The sequence below is a fragment of the Molothrus aeneus genome, chromosome Z (genome assembly GCF_037042795.1).
Source record: "Molothrus aeneus isolate 106 chromosome Z, BPBGC_Maene_1.0, whole genome shotgun sequence".
Taxonomy (NCBI): domain Eukaryota; kingdom Metazoa; phylum Chordata; class Aves; order Passeriformes; family Icteridae; genus Molothrus; species Molothrus aeneus.
In genome coordinates, this window is record NC_089680.1 from 1,585,595 (window position 1) to 1,602,686 (window position 17,092).

Sequence of the window (17,092 nt, forward strand, 5' to 3'; positions counted from 1 at the left end):
TGATAGCTTGTAAAAATATATAAAATTAATGTATTTGTACGTTAAAATTCACATTACAAAAACATATAAACATATAAATGTGGAATTATAGGTATAAAATCTATTCATATATCGATATTATAAGTGGATTATAATATAATTATGTTATATTATCACTATGGACATATTATGGATGTCATTTAAAACATTAAATTGTATGGGAATAATTTCTTCCAAATATAGATAAAAATATATATATATATATTTGTATAGAAATATATACTAGTTACCGTGGAGATATTATGGGTAGAATATATCCATATATGAATATGATAGCATTTTGTATATAACGTTTACATATATCCATAGAGGGCATAATATATCCATAATATACAGATTATTGATATATTATTGATAAATAGTTTATGAATATCCACAGTGCATGGCTACGGATACAAACATGTCCATATAGGATATAAGGGATATAATTTACATGATTTATGATCATATCCACATAAGGTATGATTACATATTGCATATATAGGATAAAGAAGCTGTAGCAGGTATAACAATAGGGATATAATGGATAGAACGGGTGTAATTTACATAATTTATAACCATACCCAATGTCAGGGTGCGCCCCGCGCCCTCAGGGCCCTGCGGGCTGTCCCCCGCGCTGCCTGTCGCGGCTGCCGGACGCCGACCGGCGGCAGGCTCGCTGCGGGCTGAGGTCGGTACTTATAAATGGGAACAATCAATACATTCTGTTTATTATTTGCCTCGCTGGCGGCGGGCGGGCCCGGCGCGGGGTTGGGCGGGCGCGGCCCTGCCAGGACCCCGCGGACGGCGGGCAGAGCGCGGCGGCGGCGGGAACAGGTCAGTGCTGGGGGAGCCGCGCTGCTCCCCCCTTTCCTCCGCGTGGGCGCGTCCGCCGCCTTCGGCCGCGAACGGGCGGGCGGAACCATCGGTGTCAGGGAAAGGAGAGCTCGCCGCGGTCGGGACTCCCCCGGTAGGAAATGGGCCAGCCCGTGTGCCCGTTGTGAGCTGGCGGGAACGGGCGGTACTATCCCCGAAAGACGGGGGTTTTGGGGGACGGGCGCACCTGTGCCATCCCCATCCTCCCACCGAGGGACATATATAACGACATATATCTCTATAGAATATATCCCTCTTTCCCTTAGGTTGTGTCTTGTGTTCCTCGTGTCCTTGTCCCAGACACCGGGGCTGGGGTGTCCCTTTGTCCTGACAAGGTGAGTTTTCCTTGGGATGTGATTAGGAGAACTGACGTTCTGGAACCTTATAGAACTTCCTTGGCAGTCCATGAGCTTTTTCCTTAAAATCAGGGTGTGCTGAAAACTGGCTCTGCTGATAACTTGCATATTTCCCAAATAGATGCACTGTGAACAGCAGAACCGATGGAAATGTAGGGTAAAAATAAAATAGTAACGGTAAAATAAAAACAGTAACAGTAGTAATAATAATAATAATAATAATGATAGTAGCAATTTCCATTGAAATTGATGAAGCTTCTTTAGGAGTTCTATTTTCAGCTGTGTGTCTTTAACATTTAACTTTGGCTTTTGTATCAACAGACATCCAGTAAGAGAAGCATCTTTATTTATTTTCTTATTGCAGAGAACCAGTAGGAATAAGGGTAGTGGAGTATCAAAGTTTCCTGTTTTGTGTGTGTGTGCACCATGTACCTGAGACCCCAGGCCCACATGACCATTTATAAAACTGTCTGCAAAGATAAAACTGACAGAAATCTATTAGGGCAGGTTCCAGTCATGGTGTTGACTCTTTGTGTGCTTTTTTAAAAGTACAGACATGCTACATGCTGTATGTAACCAAACCAGCTGAACACAAAACTGGTGTCACCCATAGGGTTGGCAGATCCCAGAGTGGTTTGGGTAGAAAGGGACCTTAAAGCTCATCCCATCCCAACCCCTGCCATGTGCAGGGACACCTTCCACTGTCCCAGGCTGCTCCAAGCCCCATCCAGCCTGGCCCTGGGCACTGCCAGGGATCCAGGGGCAGCCACAGCTGCTCTGGGCACCCTGGGCCAGGGCCTGCCCACCCTCCCAGCCAGCAATTCCTAATTCCCAAGAGCCCAAAATCTGTCCCTGCCCTCTGGCCCTGGGAGCCATTCCCTGGGTGCTGTCCCTCCATCACTTGGAAATTGTCCCTCAGGTACTAAAAAGCCAAAATCAGATCACCCCGAAGCTTCTCTTCTATAATCCCAACTCTCTCAGCCTTTTCAGATGATTCTTGTCTAATGAACAGGAGAAAACCATGCTGTATTGGAGCTTTATTGGACATTTTCTGATAAACAGCTCCTCAGACTTGTTCATGGAGTAAAATGCAGTGCTTGCAGCCCAAATGAGGGGAAGTGTTTGTTTCTGGAGACAGATCTTTAGCCAGGGGACTCAAACATCACCTCTCTGTTCCTCCCCTGGTGCCTTTACCCTTCAAATCCTGGCTTTTATTTTGGGCTGGGTACGTGGAACCAGAAAAGCTGCCCCTTTTTCAAGAGCGTGGAATGACCTTCAAGGTGCTGGATTTGCCTGAGCCCTGACAGCTTCCTGGCTAAAAATCTGCAAAAATCCTCACTGTCATCACTGAGCAGCCTCAGAGTGGCTGCGGTGTGGGCTGCATCACTCTTACAAAAAACAAAACCAACAATTTCCACTTTGGCCGAGCATTTTGAGCTTTACAGCCAAAATGCAGCTTTACAGATGCAGCTTTAGAACGCTGTGTCTTTATTTTCACTGTTGGTGTCGGCAGGACTTGCTGAAATATTCTTGCTGAGGCCTTGCGCCCAGCATTCCCAGACCTAATGGCCCCCTCTCTCCCCGGAACCCTTGAGTCCTCCAGACAACATTATTTTATTTTGATGCACTTAAAGAACAAACAGCACCCGATTTCCTCACAGAGTCTTTGTGAGGAAAAACACCTCCCTCCATATGAATTATGTGGGGTTTTTTTAACTCCTCAGCAGTCCCGGGGTGCCTCGGCCTGTCCCCAGGCGCGATGGCGGCACGGCGCGTGCTGAAGGCCGTGCTGGTGGATCTCAATGGCACCCTCCACATCGAGGACTCGGCCGTGCCCGGCGCCCAGGAGGCACTCAAAAGGCAAGTTTCCCCTCTCTTCTGGGTTTGCTCTGGGAGGTTGTGTCAGTGCTGTTTGCACAAAGGGGTGGGTGAGTGGGCTGAGCGGGCGAATCCTTTGTGCTGTGTTCATGCCAGGAGAGCTCAGCAAAGGGTGGAGAGAGATACTGGTGTCACCTGAGCCCCTGCTGCTCTCCTCAGTGTCTCTTCCTGTGTTTTCTGAGCCTTTTCTAGACATAAAACCCCCAATCTTCAGGGTGTCTCCACTGATTCAGGTGAGACAGCCACAGCTGAAATTGAGTTCTGGTGAATTACCCCAAAATCAGTTCAGCTGAGCTGTTCTTCAGGGCTCTGATTGTCAGATCTTTCAGATCTGTGCTGAGATAAAGTGGGATAACAGAAAAGCTTGGTCAAGGGAGCAAGGCAACCTCTGCAGTGTTTTCATTTCATTCAGACAATGCTTTTCTTGGTTATTACTGTTTTTAAAGTTTCTTTCTGCTAGGTAGGCAATGTAATTTGTTTTTTCTTTTGTAGTAATTTCAACACATTAATAGGGCAGTCAAATTAACTCCTTCTCTCATGGTTAAAGGGTGCCTAAAGACACTGAGGTACAGCAAAGTGATTTATTCCAGCCAGGTCAGTGGTGAAATAGGACACAAAATCCCAGGAATATTTGTGGTGTTTTTCTGGAGAAGACAACTTGAAATGGCTGAGGAAAAATCCCAGAGTTATAGATGATACTGTGGTGAATGAAGAAGGACACTTTAGGATTCTGGGGCACTAAGGATTAATCAGGATATAGGAGCAGAACTGAACTCTGCTGGAGCTGAATGGGCTGCTAAGGGTTTTCTCAGCTGTAGATCAGAGGAAAAGTTCACAGAGGGATGAGGAAGCTGAATTTTCCACAGGTAGTGCTGTGGAAATTATTATGTCCTGAAGATGTAAAATTGCAAGGAAGTAAAAACTGCTGAAACACTGGGTACTCATTCATTGCCCTTTCACTCACTGCACTGTTTCCTGCTGCAGGGAGAAATGAGAGTCAATGTTCCTGAAATTCCGTATAATATATATGTGCTGTCACAGGTATGGAAGGCAGGTGGCAGAGAAAACAGCCAGGTCTTTTGGCTCAGAGGTTTGAAAAAAATTATTATACCACTCTCTTCTGCCAGTCCACGTCCCTGTCCTTCTCAAAAGAGAAGCTGGAAGGAATGGCATGCAGCTTGCATAGGGAGCAAATGGAGAGGTGCCTATTTTAGGGTTACTACATTCACAGTTCCCTATTGAGGTCCAGAGGGAAAAATCATATTAATTTTTATTTTATTATCAACCAGGGGACTCTTTTATCAGCTCATACCTGTGAATGGTCAGTGTAAAACAAGAGATAGAAGGAAGTGGCAGGTGAAAGCAAGTCTCCAACTTTATTCTGATGTTCTCCACACAGTCCTGATGCATGTGTTTGTTCCTATAGCAACAGAGAAAGTGATGGTGGGGGAATAATTAAAAGGAATGCTGTTGAAATTGTCACTTAAAATTATTTGATTGTTTGGTAGCATTTACTGTCAGCACAGGGCAATAACGTGGTTTTATGTGATACCGGTGCTCCTCAGGAAAGGGGGAAATGGCTGCAGAAGCTGACATAAAACCACCACCAAGGTAACACAGGCTCCTGGAGCCTCCTGAACGAGCCACAGCTGCTGGGAAATTCACCCAGCAGTGGAGTTCAGTATATTAATTCAGCAACAAGCTTATTTTGTTTGCTTCTTTTGATCAAGAAGCGGGACTGTCTTATTTATTGTGTAGTTTGAATAAAAAGGCTTTTCAAATTAGTTATCATAGATGTGCTGGCTGCTGCTGTGAGGAGGGAGTTGCAATCACTGTTTGCCTCAGGAATCTTTGTGCTAGAGAGGGAGAGGAGGGGAGGATGACTTGTCTTGGTCTGGGGGGTGTAATTCTGCTGTCTGTTCCACATCACACAAGTTTTTGTGTGGCACCAGTCTTATGTGTGCTCTTTGCATCTGTCTCAGAATCTCTGCTGGTCAGAGTGACCCCAAGATGTGTCAGAAAGTCTCTTTTCCCAGCCTGGCACTCAAAGAAGGAGACAGAGCTCTTCTATTCTTGGTCTCAAGGTTGTTTACTGTTTCTTATCTATAAAATTCTTTCTCTGACCCACCAAGGTCTGTCTGACAGGTCGGGTTGAGGCACACTGCCCATCCTTGGGGCGGTGTTATCTTTTTATACTAAAAACTACATGTACACTATTTACAATAACTTTCCAATACCTATCACCTATGTTAGACAGTGAGCTTCTACTCTAAACCAATCTAAAAGTGCCAACATCACCCAGAAGATGGAGGTTAGGAAGAAGAAGGAAAAAGGACAAGGCATGCCCAAATTCCTCCATCTTGGGACCCTAAGCCCCCATTCTAAAAACCTCAAAAATCTATTTTTTTCACCCTGAGATGAATTCACTCTCATTCTACTTAAACTTTCATGGTAAATCCTCATATAAGGTTGGTAATTTTTTTCCATGGGTCAAGATCAAAGGCACAGGGGTCTTGGGCTCTGTGCCAAGGTCTCTGAGCCCCCTGGTCAGGGGTTCGAGAAGAAGAATTTCCTGGGTTCTGACACATCTGCAGCCTTTGGGGCTGTTTTTAGCCCCAGAGAGAAGCAGAGGTGTGAGAACAGGAGGAGCCTGTGTCCAGTTTGTCCCTGTGTCCCCCCCAGGCTGCGCAGTGCCCCGCTGACCGTCCGGTTTGTGACCAACACCACCAAGGAGAGCAAGAGGGACCTGCTGGAGAGGCTGACGCGGCTGGGCTTCGACATCGCCGAGCACGAGATCTTCACCTCCCTGACAGCAGCCAGGAACCTCCTGGAGCAGCAGCAGGTGCGGCCCCTGCTCCTGGTGGACGACAAGGCCCTGCCTGATTTCACAGGTGAGGTGCTCAGGAAGCAGCTAATTAATGAACAGCAGTTAATGAGATGTGGTGCTCTCGATCATCTACAGACCACCAGCCATGGTGGAGCCTGAAATGTGGAATGCTGCAGGGTCATAAAGGTCCTTTCTTCATTTTAAATCAAACATCAAAACAGCCTGAAGTTGTATCTTCTTGAGGAGCAGTGGGAATGGCAGCCAAGGCCTTCAGATAGTCAGGAATTCTGGTAAAACTCAGTGCTTTTCATTCATTTCCAGTGTAAAATATGAAGTAATAGTTATCACCAGGTCATTGGTGCTTTACTGGACCTACCAGTGCTGATTTTTTTTGTAGCAAAGATGTGTCAGTTTGTGCAATTCCAGCAGAGGTTTTACTGATAAAGAGCTGAAAAACCAGTGTGTAGGCACACACAGCAGGCTCTTTCTCTGTTAATAGATTATTATTAAATGCAAAATCTCCAGGCAATTATTCTTATCTTATACTCAACATTTAGATTTCACCCTGTGTACTTGGATACCTTCACTGGTTACAGAAGGTTCATCAGCCTGAGTCCTCTAAATTGTCATCCCTAAAGACTTGCTTAAGATCTGCTTTGCTGACAGATGCTCCCATTTCCCTCCCTCAGTAATCAGGGAAGCAGAAAATGATCTGTTCTCACTTGGACATCAAGAGTAGCAAATATACCCATGTTTTTAACATACTTAAGAGTTGAAAACTGTATACTGTATACTCAAAATTTCTTATTTAAAGTCAAGGCAAGCAGAAGTTTGGATGGCTTGCCTTGCCCTTGCCTTACAAACTGAAATATTTTGGCTGTGTAATTTAAGTAGGTTCTAATCTTGCCAGGATCTAGGAGTTTTCTGTTAAATTTTGGTGCCATAGTCTGGTCAGAAATTTTCAGTGAGGTAAATGTTTAGGAGAAAAAACCTCTGTGAGAGCAGTGAAACTTGGTAATCTGTTCTACCTAACAGCATATCCAGAGAAATGTGCCCCCAGCAATATTCAGCAATATTTGTGCTCCAGGAAGGCTTTCCTGGGTGAGAAACAGCAGAGGCAGCAGCTCTTTCACTGACAGCATTTAAATCAGCTCAGTCTCCATAGTTTTGGGATCTTTCCATCAGTTTTTCAGGAGCTGATGCTAATTTTGTAAAAGATGGCCCAGACAGAGGTAACGTGGGGGCACATTGGTGCATCACCTGTACTGCTGGGGTCTGGAGTGGGTTGTTTGATTTGTTTTTGCCACAAGGGCTTTGGCCCACATATCCTCAGTGCTGCTTTTGGAACACGTAAGTACAGTGGAGAGTGCTTTAAATTCCAGTTAATGGCTGCTATTGAGCCGTTCTTGGCTAATCTCTCTGTTAAAGTTGGTCACAGGCAGATGAAGGAATCCTTTCCTGGTTTAAGGGCTCAGATGCTTCTGGGCGATGTCACAAATCCACCATGGCACCTCTGAGTGGATGTTCTGCTGGCTGAGCCACCCGAGGGACATGCAGCAGGAAACCTGAGCCAGCCAGGAGCTCTGGTTGTCCTGCCAAAGGTGCAGAGGGTGTGTCTGAAGGTGGAAAAAATCCTCAGCTAATAACATGCCACTAGTAAAACCCTCCTGCTGGTGCTGCTCTGCTTCCACTGCTGGTTCTGTCCAGGGGTGGGACTGCAGTGGAGCTGTTTCCAAGGGCACTAATCCACTTTGAAAAAAAACCTTCCAGAAAAGCCCAAAATTACCTAGGGTAGCAACTTTTGGGCCGTGTTGCAGTACTGTCTTTATTGTCAGAATCAGACTGGTGCATGGAACAACAGTCAGTGGAATTTCCTGTGGCTAGAGGGAATAGAAAAACTGGATGGGATTCACTTGAATTCCTGCTTTACTGTCTTACAGAGCACATAAATACATGTGGAGAGGGGTTCTCAGATGGCAAGCAGTCATTTAATTAAAAGAGGGGTTTTTGTGCCCTGCTGCATTTCAGTGGGAGCAGTAGCAGAATCATCCCACAGCTGCTGTTAAGACTGTCCAGATCCTAGAGGATGGAACAGTCTGGATAGAGCAGCACCTTTTCCACAGATGCTTTCTTCATCTATAAAAGACATAAAAGCAGTCTCTGTGCTACGACTGTGTCGGAAAATGCTTGGTTTTGCCTTAAAGTGATTAAATGCACTTTGCTGACTGTGGGCTGCTAAGTGTGAACGAAATCCTGTCTTTCCTAGGGATTGGCACGGATAACCCCAATGCTGTGGTGGTGGGGCTGGCTCCTGAGCACTTCCACTACGAGATGATGAACAGAGCCTTTCGGTAAGGCAGCCCCTGGCAGGGGCTGGAGGGGAAGCTGTCTTCTGCTGGGCTCTCTGCTCTTTCTGGGAAGAAAAGGGTGGTAGGAATATCAAACATTATGCAGCTTGTGAGGGAGCCACTAATCTTGTGGGATTTGGGTTCTCCACCAGGAACTTCAGGCAGTCCAGACCTCATTTTTACACCTTTCAGTCTAAATAATGCAGAAGTGCAGTTACAGCTGTCACTGAGGGGAAAAGTTAGCAATTAATCAATACACAAAACTAGGGATGTGGGGAAGCATTCACAGAATTATTTGGGTTGGAAAAGACCCCCATCCCACTGAGTCCAACCTGTGACCAATCCCCACTGTGTCACCAGCCCAGAGCACTGAGTGCCATGTCCAGGCCTTCCTTGGACACCTCCAGGGATGGGGACTCCAACACCTCCCTGGGCATCTCCTTCCAATACCTTTCCATGGGGAAATTCCTCCTCATGTCCAACCTGTACCTGCCCTGACACAGCCTGAGGCTGTTTCCTCTTCTCCAAGAGGAGAGGCAGATTCTGTGTTCAAAGCCCAGCCGTCAGAGTCTGTGTGCTGTGGGGAAGGAATCCAGTGTTTAGGGCAGATTATTCCTTACCTGCCTAATGCAGGATATCCAGCAGTATCTTCTGAAGGATCTTCTGTTCAGGAGTGTCCAGCACAACCTGTTGGGGCAGGTGGGCTATGGAGCTGATCTTGAGTGTTTTATTTTTAATGCTCTTTTTGCCTCTAGGCTGAGGGGTAAGTCAGATACACTCCATCTGTGACCATCCATGAGTGCAGAGCCATGTGTCCTTCTCACTGGTTCTGACTTGACTCCACACTCTGTATTTTGACTTGAAAAGCCTTCAGCTTTCAGACACTGGATGTGAGCCTGTAGCTGAGCGTAGCCCTGGTGATGTATGGGATGAGCCCTTCCCCATCGTTGCTCACTGGATGGGGGCTACCACAGTTCTGCACCTTGAAATCTGGTGAAAACCCTCATACTAAACCCCTTAACCAGTCTTTATAACCATAAAAGTAAAAGAGGGAGTATCAGGTACTGTCCACCAGTGTCTTAGGGAGGATTCTTGGAGTGGGGGGCCAATGCTGTCCTCATCTGCTGCCAGTTCTGTGTTACATCAACAGATGTTAACCCAAATTGACCCTGTCTGCCTCGTTAGTGAGCCTTTCCAAAGGCATTGATTTTGGAATTTTACTTTGGGTCATGAGTGAACTCTTAATTTCACAACTGCAGGAGCTTAACCTGTTGAGTATCCCAGTGCTTACATCATTTTATTGATTTGTATTTCTGTCCTAAATATATTAATTGTTGAATAATATCCATTGTTTGCTTTGGGCTGAAGACCAAGACACTTTAAAAAAGCCAGGATGGGCTCTGTCTGGCCTGTAACATCTCACTGATTTGTTCTGGGTGTTTCCCCCCATTCTCTATGGGGGATAAACTTTTGCTGGTGTCAGTTCTGTGGCCTGATGGAAACACTGGGCACTGGCACATTCTCTTCTTGTCAAGCCTTGCCCTATTCCTTCCCCTTTACTGCTCAGATAATTAAGTCACTTGGGATTTACATTGAAAATGGAATTGCATCGGGATTTCAGAACTCTGAGGTGAATCTGATTAAATGCAGATATCTAAGCGCAGGTTCCTGTGTCTGTGCTGGTGATCTGGGCTCTGGAGGGATAAGAGAGGCACTTCAGGGCATTTTTTTACCTAATAGTGCTTAAAATAGGACAGTTGAACTGTGCCCTAGGAGTGCCTTTTCCTCTGCACCAACTGTGAGGAGCCCAGGCTGACTAATTATGTGGTAGGCAACTATTCCATTGACACCCAACATTAACTTAGGTAAATCTAACCCAACACGAGTCCCAAAATGAGATACACAGAGTCTGGCTGTTCTCCAGGCACCACTTGAAATGACTGAGACTAAATTTCTCTTCCTTTATAAGTGGGATTTTGATGCCATGTTTGAAAGAATTCTCTCAGGTGACATCTCTCCTGCAAAGTGCTGAACATAGTGGTTGTGGTGATGCTGTCAAATTAAATTTTTCTGTGTCCTAGAGGCATCCTCCCCTCATGAACCATGTCTGGCTGCTCACAGAAACACAACCCAGCTCTCTTCTTGTTCAGCTTGCTTTGGAATGCATTGATTCAATAGGAGTGTTTTGTGATAATTAAGTGAAATGAAATATCATTTACGCCCTGCTCAGAGCTTCCAGACTGCTCTGCAGACATCCTCCAAGGAGAATCCAGCTCACCTCAGCCAGCCTCCTACAACAGGGGCAAAGCAAGGCTTTGTTTTCTTAAAGGCTGTTTTGTTTTGTTTTGTTTTGTTTTGAAAATCAGGGGTTGAGGGGAAAATGAATCCTCCTTTCTGCCCTGAGAGTACAGCCAGTGTTTTACACTGTTGTGATAAAGATCGGAATAACCTGCATTACCTGGACAAAGTGTAAAATCAAAGGGAAAATGTTTGGCAGTCCAGAAGGCAGTTCAGTGCTTGTTGCACTGAAACTTGGGAGGGGAGGACTGCAATAATATTGCTGTGCTTGGTGCACCAGGAGCTTTCCTGTAGTGCAGCACTTACACAGCTTCCCTTTGCTGCAGGACAGGGGGATGCAGTGTCTGCTGTAAGGAAAATATGCTGGGCACAAAACAGAAATGTGAAAGCCAAAGATGAGTTGCAGGTTCTGTGGAATTGAGCCTGCTAAAACTCCCAGGGTTAACAGGGAAATTCAGAGGGATGTGAATGCCTCAAATGGCTTTGAGTTTTTTTTAATGTAACTTCTTACTGTAATTCCTTCAGTGCTAAAATATAAAGGTCAAATTATTCATCCTGTACTTATAAGAAATTGTTCCCTATGCAGGTGGGGAGGCCCTGGCACAGGGTGTCCAGAGCAGCTGTGGCTGCCCCTGCATCCCTGGAAGTGTCCCAGGCCAGGCTGGATGGGGCTTGGAGCAGCCTGGGACAGTGGAAGGTGTCCCTGCCCATGGCAGGGGGTGGGATGAGATCAACTTTAAAGTCTCTTCCAACCCAAACCATTCTGGGATTGTGCGAAAGCCTCTTGAGGCCTTCAGTTGTAAATACAGTTCCTTTAATATAATTTTTGTGATCTCTTCTTCATTCATTCATTCTTTAGGTTGATTTTGGATGGGGCACCTCTCATAGCGATCCATAAAGCCAGGTATTTCAAGAAGAAGGATGGCCTGTGTCTGGGACCTGGACCTTTTGTGACAGGGCTGGAGTATGCAACAGACACCAAAGCCACCGTGGTGGGGAAGCCAGAGAAGACCTTCTTCCTGGAGGCTCTGCGGGGCACTGACTGTGCCCCCGAGGAGGCCGTCATGATCGGAGATGTATGTGGGCACAAACCCTCCCCACTGCCCCGCCTGCAGTGCTGCCATCTGGGGCAGGCAGGGCCTCAGAGAGGGGCTCCAGAGCATGGAAGCATCATTTCTAGAGAGAAAATGGAGCTGGGAAGGACCCAGGAGAGGCTGAGGGAGCTGGGCAGGGGCTGAGCCTGGAGCAAAGGAGGCTCAGGGGGGCCCTTGTGGCTCTGCACAGCTCCTGACAGGAGGGGACAGCCGGGGGGTCGGGCTGTGCTCCCCAGGGAACAGGGACAGGAGCAGAGGGAACGGCCTCAGGCTGGGCCAGGGGAAGTTTAGATGGGATATTAGAGAAAAATGCTTAATGTAATAGGACTTTGAGCACTGGCACAGGGCTGCCCAGGGCATTGGTGGAGTCCCCATCCCTGGAGGGGTTTAAAAGCTGTGTGGGTGTGTGGGACACGGGTCAGTGGTGGCCTGCACAGTGCTGGGGGAATGGTTGGCCTCAATGGTCTTAGAGGGGCTTTCCAACCTAAACAATTCATGAAAGTTCACAGGATTTAGTGTGTAATCCATGGGGTTTTCTCTCTTACTTTAGTCACTGTTTGATCAGGCAGAGAGCACACAGAAAACCACTCCTGTGACAGTGTGACCAATGGGGTAGCTGAAAGATCTGACTCTGTGTCACTGCTTTTAAGTGATGTGCAAAGGAGAGAAGGTTATGGAAGTGTCTGTGCCCACTAACCCACTGCTCTCCTGCTGTGTCCCAGGACTGCAGGGATGATGTTGGTGGTGCCCAGCAGGCAGGCATGCGTGGCATTTTGGTAAGGACAGGTAAGTACTCGATGGATTGGTCATTGCAAGAGGCAGTAGTGCCTTCAGTGATGTCACCCTGTGCCCAGAAGTGACGGGATTCTGAGCCCTGGGGCCAGCCCTCAGCTTCAACATCCCTGCTGGGGTGGGGCAGAGGCAGCCTGTCAAGCAGAAAATGGTGATGCCAGGGCTAGAGCACAGCACAGACCCCAGGTGATGGCAGGGTAACCAAAGTCATGGATGGGGACAGCTGCTCTTGTAGGTGTGAATTTTTGCTCTGACTCAAAAATCCAGAGCAGTAATCACAGAACAGGGAGCTGTTATTGTCACACCTTAGATTGCCAAAATCAGTCACAGCAGTGTAACCTCTGATTGTGCAGGAGCTCTGGTGACATTCCTCAACAATTACAAATGTAATTTTGCTTTGTATGGAAGTGGAACGTGAAGGGATTGACAGGTATTGTTGGTGTTGTTGATGGACCCATGGACTGGGAAAGGTCTCTTTGAGGTGGCAGCTGCTCATGCCATACAGTGTGATATGTTGAAAATGAAGGGAAGTAATCCTGCTTTTCTTCAGAAGAGTCTTCAGAGAGGCGCTCTTCATCAGGAACTGTAGTGATAGAACAGGGAGTATTGGGTTCAAAATGAAAGACATGAATTTAGGTTAGAGATTTGAGGAAGAAATCCTTCCCTGTGAGGGTGGGCAGGCCCTGGCACAGGGTGCCCAGAGCAGCTGTGGCTGCCCCTGGATCCCTGGAAGTGCCCCAGGTCAGGCTGGATGGGGCTTGGAGCATCCTGAGATGGTGGAAGGTGTCCCTGCCCATGGCAGGGGGTGGGACTGGATGAGGTTTAAGGTCTCTTGCAACCCAAACCATTCTGGGATTCTATGATTATTATTATTTTAAGAACCTACAACGTGGACATTTGCCAGTACAGCAGAGTGAACCGGTGCAATTAACACTAGTTTTGATCCAGAGCTGCCCCTGGAGGAATCTCCAGGAGGGCTCAGCACTAGTTTAGTGAAGCCTTGTGGGATGTTTTTTGCCCAGATTGGCATTTTCCTGCTTGCTACTGCTATGACAAGGCTGTAATTTTCAGGGGGGGAGAAAGAAGGAGTTTGGTAAAGCGACTTTGTGTTAATCTGTTACAGGTAAATACCGTCCAGCAGATGAAGACAAAATCAACCCAGGTCCCTACTTAACCTGTGAGAATTTCCCAGAGGCAGTGGAACATATCCTGAAGCAGATGTTGTGAGAAAGGGAACAGGTAGCTTGAAGAAACATCTGTTTCACACCATTTCCTTCATTCTTGCTTCAAAAATTAAGGTCCCAAGATCAGTGCATGCGTGGCATCCATCAGACACCACTCTGGGCTGTGAGAGGCAGGGGATCCATGTGGGCCCAGCACAGGCACACACACACAGGACAGTGTTTCCTTATTTCCACTTTTCAAAGAATACTTGATGAAAGGCACTGTCAGGAAAGTGTCACTTTCTGCAGAATAAGTTAAACTGAAAACATGCACTGAAAACACTCGAGTAAATAAAGCTCAGACAGAGCCTTACAGCCTCAATGGCCTGTAGTGATTTCACTAATGGCTCTGCTCTGCTCTGCTCTGACTTAAAGGTAGAGATTATGCTTGTTTAGAAGTGACTCTTAAATGAAAATATCACCATTGCTTAATAATAACTACTGTGGCTGTCTTTCATTAGAGCAGATCCTGTTATTTGCTTTTCAGATTTTACATAAAATTAAAAACTGTCAGCATTTTACGGATGTTTTAATTAGATCCTGTTATTAAAAAGAATGATACAGAAACAAAACTCTGGTATTAAATGCCTTAGAGACTGTGACTTTTTAAAATTAGGCTCCAGCAGGGTCCTATTAATGCTACAGTTGCAAAATTTCACTTTTGTTGGGGATTTTTTTGTTTCTTTTGTATGTTATGGAAAAAATCCTTCACAAGCCATGGGGACAGATTCCAGTTTTTACAGTTGGTTAGCAGAGCTGTAAAATGAAATTTAATTCTGTAGGCGTGCAATGCTTTTCCTATGCACTACATCCCCCAATATGAACCAACTTTGTAATGATGGTAAATGGCTTTTCTGGTCCATTTGCAAACTGTAATAATCAAAGTCCTTTACAGTTGTTTTACAGTGCTCCTGTGTGTTAAATTATTAGATTGTAATTATGCATTACTGGAGTATTAACCTTATTGAAAATACAGTTTAGTGTTAATGAGCCATGCTCGTTCTTGTTAAACAAAACCATGGTGATGAATGAATTCCTCACATGTGACAGTGTCTCTCTGCAGCCTCCCTTGGTGGGTGGTTACTACGTTCAGATTTAGACTATGCCAGGAATGGAATGGGTGGATGGAGGAGATTTTGCAGTAGAAACACAAGAATAAATCACAGAATCATTTAGGCTGGAAAAGTTATCTAAGATCACTGAGTCCAACCATTCCCCAGCACGGCCAAGGCCAGCAGTGACCCATGTCCTCAGGTGCCACATCCACACAGCTTTTAAATCCCTCCAGGGATGGGGACTGCACCACTGCCCTGGGCAGCTGTGCCAGGCCTGGACAGTCTTTTCCAAGAAGAAATATATCCAAATATCCAACCTGAACCTTCCCTGGTGCAACTTGAGGTTGTTTCCTCTCATCATGACACTTTCTGCCTGGGAGAAGAGACCTCTGAGGAACAGAAGCTATCTTTAGATAGTGTCTGTAGGCCCTTGCCAGCTTCAGTTTTGCATAAATTCACACGTCTGGGTTTTGTGCCAGCCATTCTGAACCTGTTGGTTTCTGCTTGGAAGGATGGATGTGAGGGAGGTCTGTGGCCTGGGGTCACAGTCAGGTGCAGGAAGTGGGAGATGTACCAGCAAAATCCTGTGAAGGTATTTCCCTTGGAGACTTCCAATAATGTGTGACTGATGCAGGAATAAAAGGGACTGTCAGTGCCTCAGAGGTCCTGGAATGTGCTGGAAAGTTTGCACAACCCTGGTGCTTGGAATGCAGACACACACCAGGCCAAGGAAAATTGAGAACTGCATGGAGGGGAAGTGTATTCATGAGCAAGAAGGAGGGTGAGAGAGGGCAGTGATAGGACCTGGACCCTGAAAAAATGACAAAAAATGAAAAAAATGTTGGAATTTCTAATGGGAAGAGTGCAGGACACGTGGCAGTGCTGGCTGCTCACCTGGCCACATGTGTGAGCAGGACAGTCCAGCATGGGGGACGTTTGGCACGGTGCTGCGCAGCTCACTGCAGCCCCCACGCAGCTGGCACACCTGGGAAGGGACTGAGCATCACTCCACACACAGGCTGAGGGAGCTGGGGCTGTTCAGGGCTGTGAGAGGGCCCTCGGCCCTGGCTGTCCCTGTGTCTGTCCCTGTGTCTGTCCCTGTGTCTGTAGGGAGGGACAGAGCAGAGCCCAGGCTCTGCTCCAGGCCCAGCAATGGCACCAGAGCCACAGGCAGGGACTGAGCCCAGCAATTCCCCTGCACAGGAGGCACAACTTCTGTCCTGAACAGAGACCAGAGAGGGGTGGAGTCTCCCTCCCTCACCAGGGATATTCCAGAGCCCTCTGACACAATGCTGTGTCCTGTGCTCTCGGATGGCCCTGCTGGAGCAGGGAGGTGGCACCAGCTGTGATCCCCTCTGGTCCCTTCCAACCTGACCCATCCTGGGGTTCTGCAATTCTGCTTTATGGCTGGCTGCAAACTAGCATTGGGTAGCCACCAATACAGTTTCTAGTTAATTATCCTAAATTTTCAGATTTTCTACAGTTTTTCTCTAATTCCTTGCCTTTTTCACTTTGGCAATACCCCAAACCAACAGTACAATAACATGCTTCAAGGCTTTGAACTCAACTGAAAATAGTGACAAACTAGCCAAATTTACATGCCCCACTAATTTCACTGAAAAACTCCTATTTTGTGTTTCATTAAGAAGGGTGCAGGTCTCTGCTGGGAAAGCTACACTGACTGTGATGTTCTACGGAGTGTCAGAAATGGAGAATTACACGAATTGTCTATCTGCTTTTAAACTTTGCTCCAGTTCTACCCAAAATCTGTCTTGAATAAAGACTGAGAATCAATCAATCAGTCTTTTAAGTCTTTATACATAAAATTAAGGCTGCAGGCTTTGTTGCATAGGATTGTGCCATCACACTAACTCCAAGAACTTTTTTGAATTAAGAATAACCACCACCCCTTCACCCACCCCCTGCATTTTGAAAGTAAAGATTTCCCTCTGACACTTGTCACTGCATTTTGTTCCTTGAAACAACCCTTCCCCATCACCATTTGACCTTTTGGAGGCCACTTTGGATGGCAAATGGCTTGGAGGTTTTTGATTTTTCCTGTCAGACAGACTCAAATTCCCTCTGCCAGGCCGTGTACTTCTGGCTCAGATTCTTTGCTGATGGCTTGGTGTGGGTGATCACATCCAGGAAATCCGCGGTTGTGATTGTGTCCAGCTGGATCATGGGCAAGTTACTGTTACCTAAAGACAAGAGAATTGAATAAATCCTGCTACTATTACCAAAATACACTTTTTTATATCCATGCCTAGTCCAACACTTAATGTAGGAAAACAACAGACTAAATGTAGTGAGATAAATTAAAAATT

General features: G+C 46.4%; 2 protein-coding genes across 9 annotated transcripts in view; one reads left to right on the forward strand and one right to left on the reverse strand.

Annotated features, from left to right (window-relative positions):
- The first annotated feature begins 803 nt into the window (after window positions 1-803).
- Window positions 804-16,563, forward strand: HDHD2 (haloacid dehalogenase like hydrolase domain containing 2). 3 transcript variants are annotated; one of them, XM_066569717.1, is made up of 8 exons: window positions 804-855; window positions 1,161-1,229; window positions 2,975-3,110; window positions 5,811-6,019; window positions 8,222-8,306; window positions 11,461-11,677; window positions 12,418-12,481; window positions 13,611-16,563. In XM_066569717.1, exons 3-8 carry the CDS (start codon window positions 3,010-3,012, stop codon window positions 13,712-13,714), a joined length of 780 nt encoding a protein of 259 aa, XP_066425814.1. In that variant the 5' UTR covers window positions 804-855; window positions 1,161-1,229; window positions 2,975-3,009; the 3' UTR covers window positions 13,715-16,563. The 3 variants fall into 3 exon arrangements, with proteins under 3 accessions (XP_066425814.1, XP_066425815.1, XP_066425816.1); XM_066569718.1 differs by lacking the exon at window positions 804-855 and having other exon boundaries at window positions 1,051-1,229; XM_066569719.1 differs by lacking the exon at window positions 804-855 and having other exon boundaries at window positions 1,051-1,229; window positions 2,978-3,110.
- The window catches only part of KATNAL2 (katanin catalytic subunit A1 like 2), a 31,474-nt gene continuing 28,604 nt past the window's right edge, over window positions 14,223-17,092 (reverse strand). For all 6 annotated transcript variants that reach the window (XM_066569716.1, XM_066569711.1, XM_066569713.1 and 3 more), the window contains one exon: window positions 14,223-16,966. In XM_066569716.1, coding sequence (XP_066425813.1) covers window positions 16,827-16,966 — 140 coding nt within the window. In that variant the 3' untranslated portion in view covers window positions 14,223-16,826. The remainder of the gene's footprint in view (window positions 16,967-17,092) is intronic.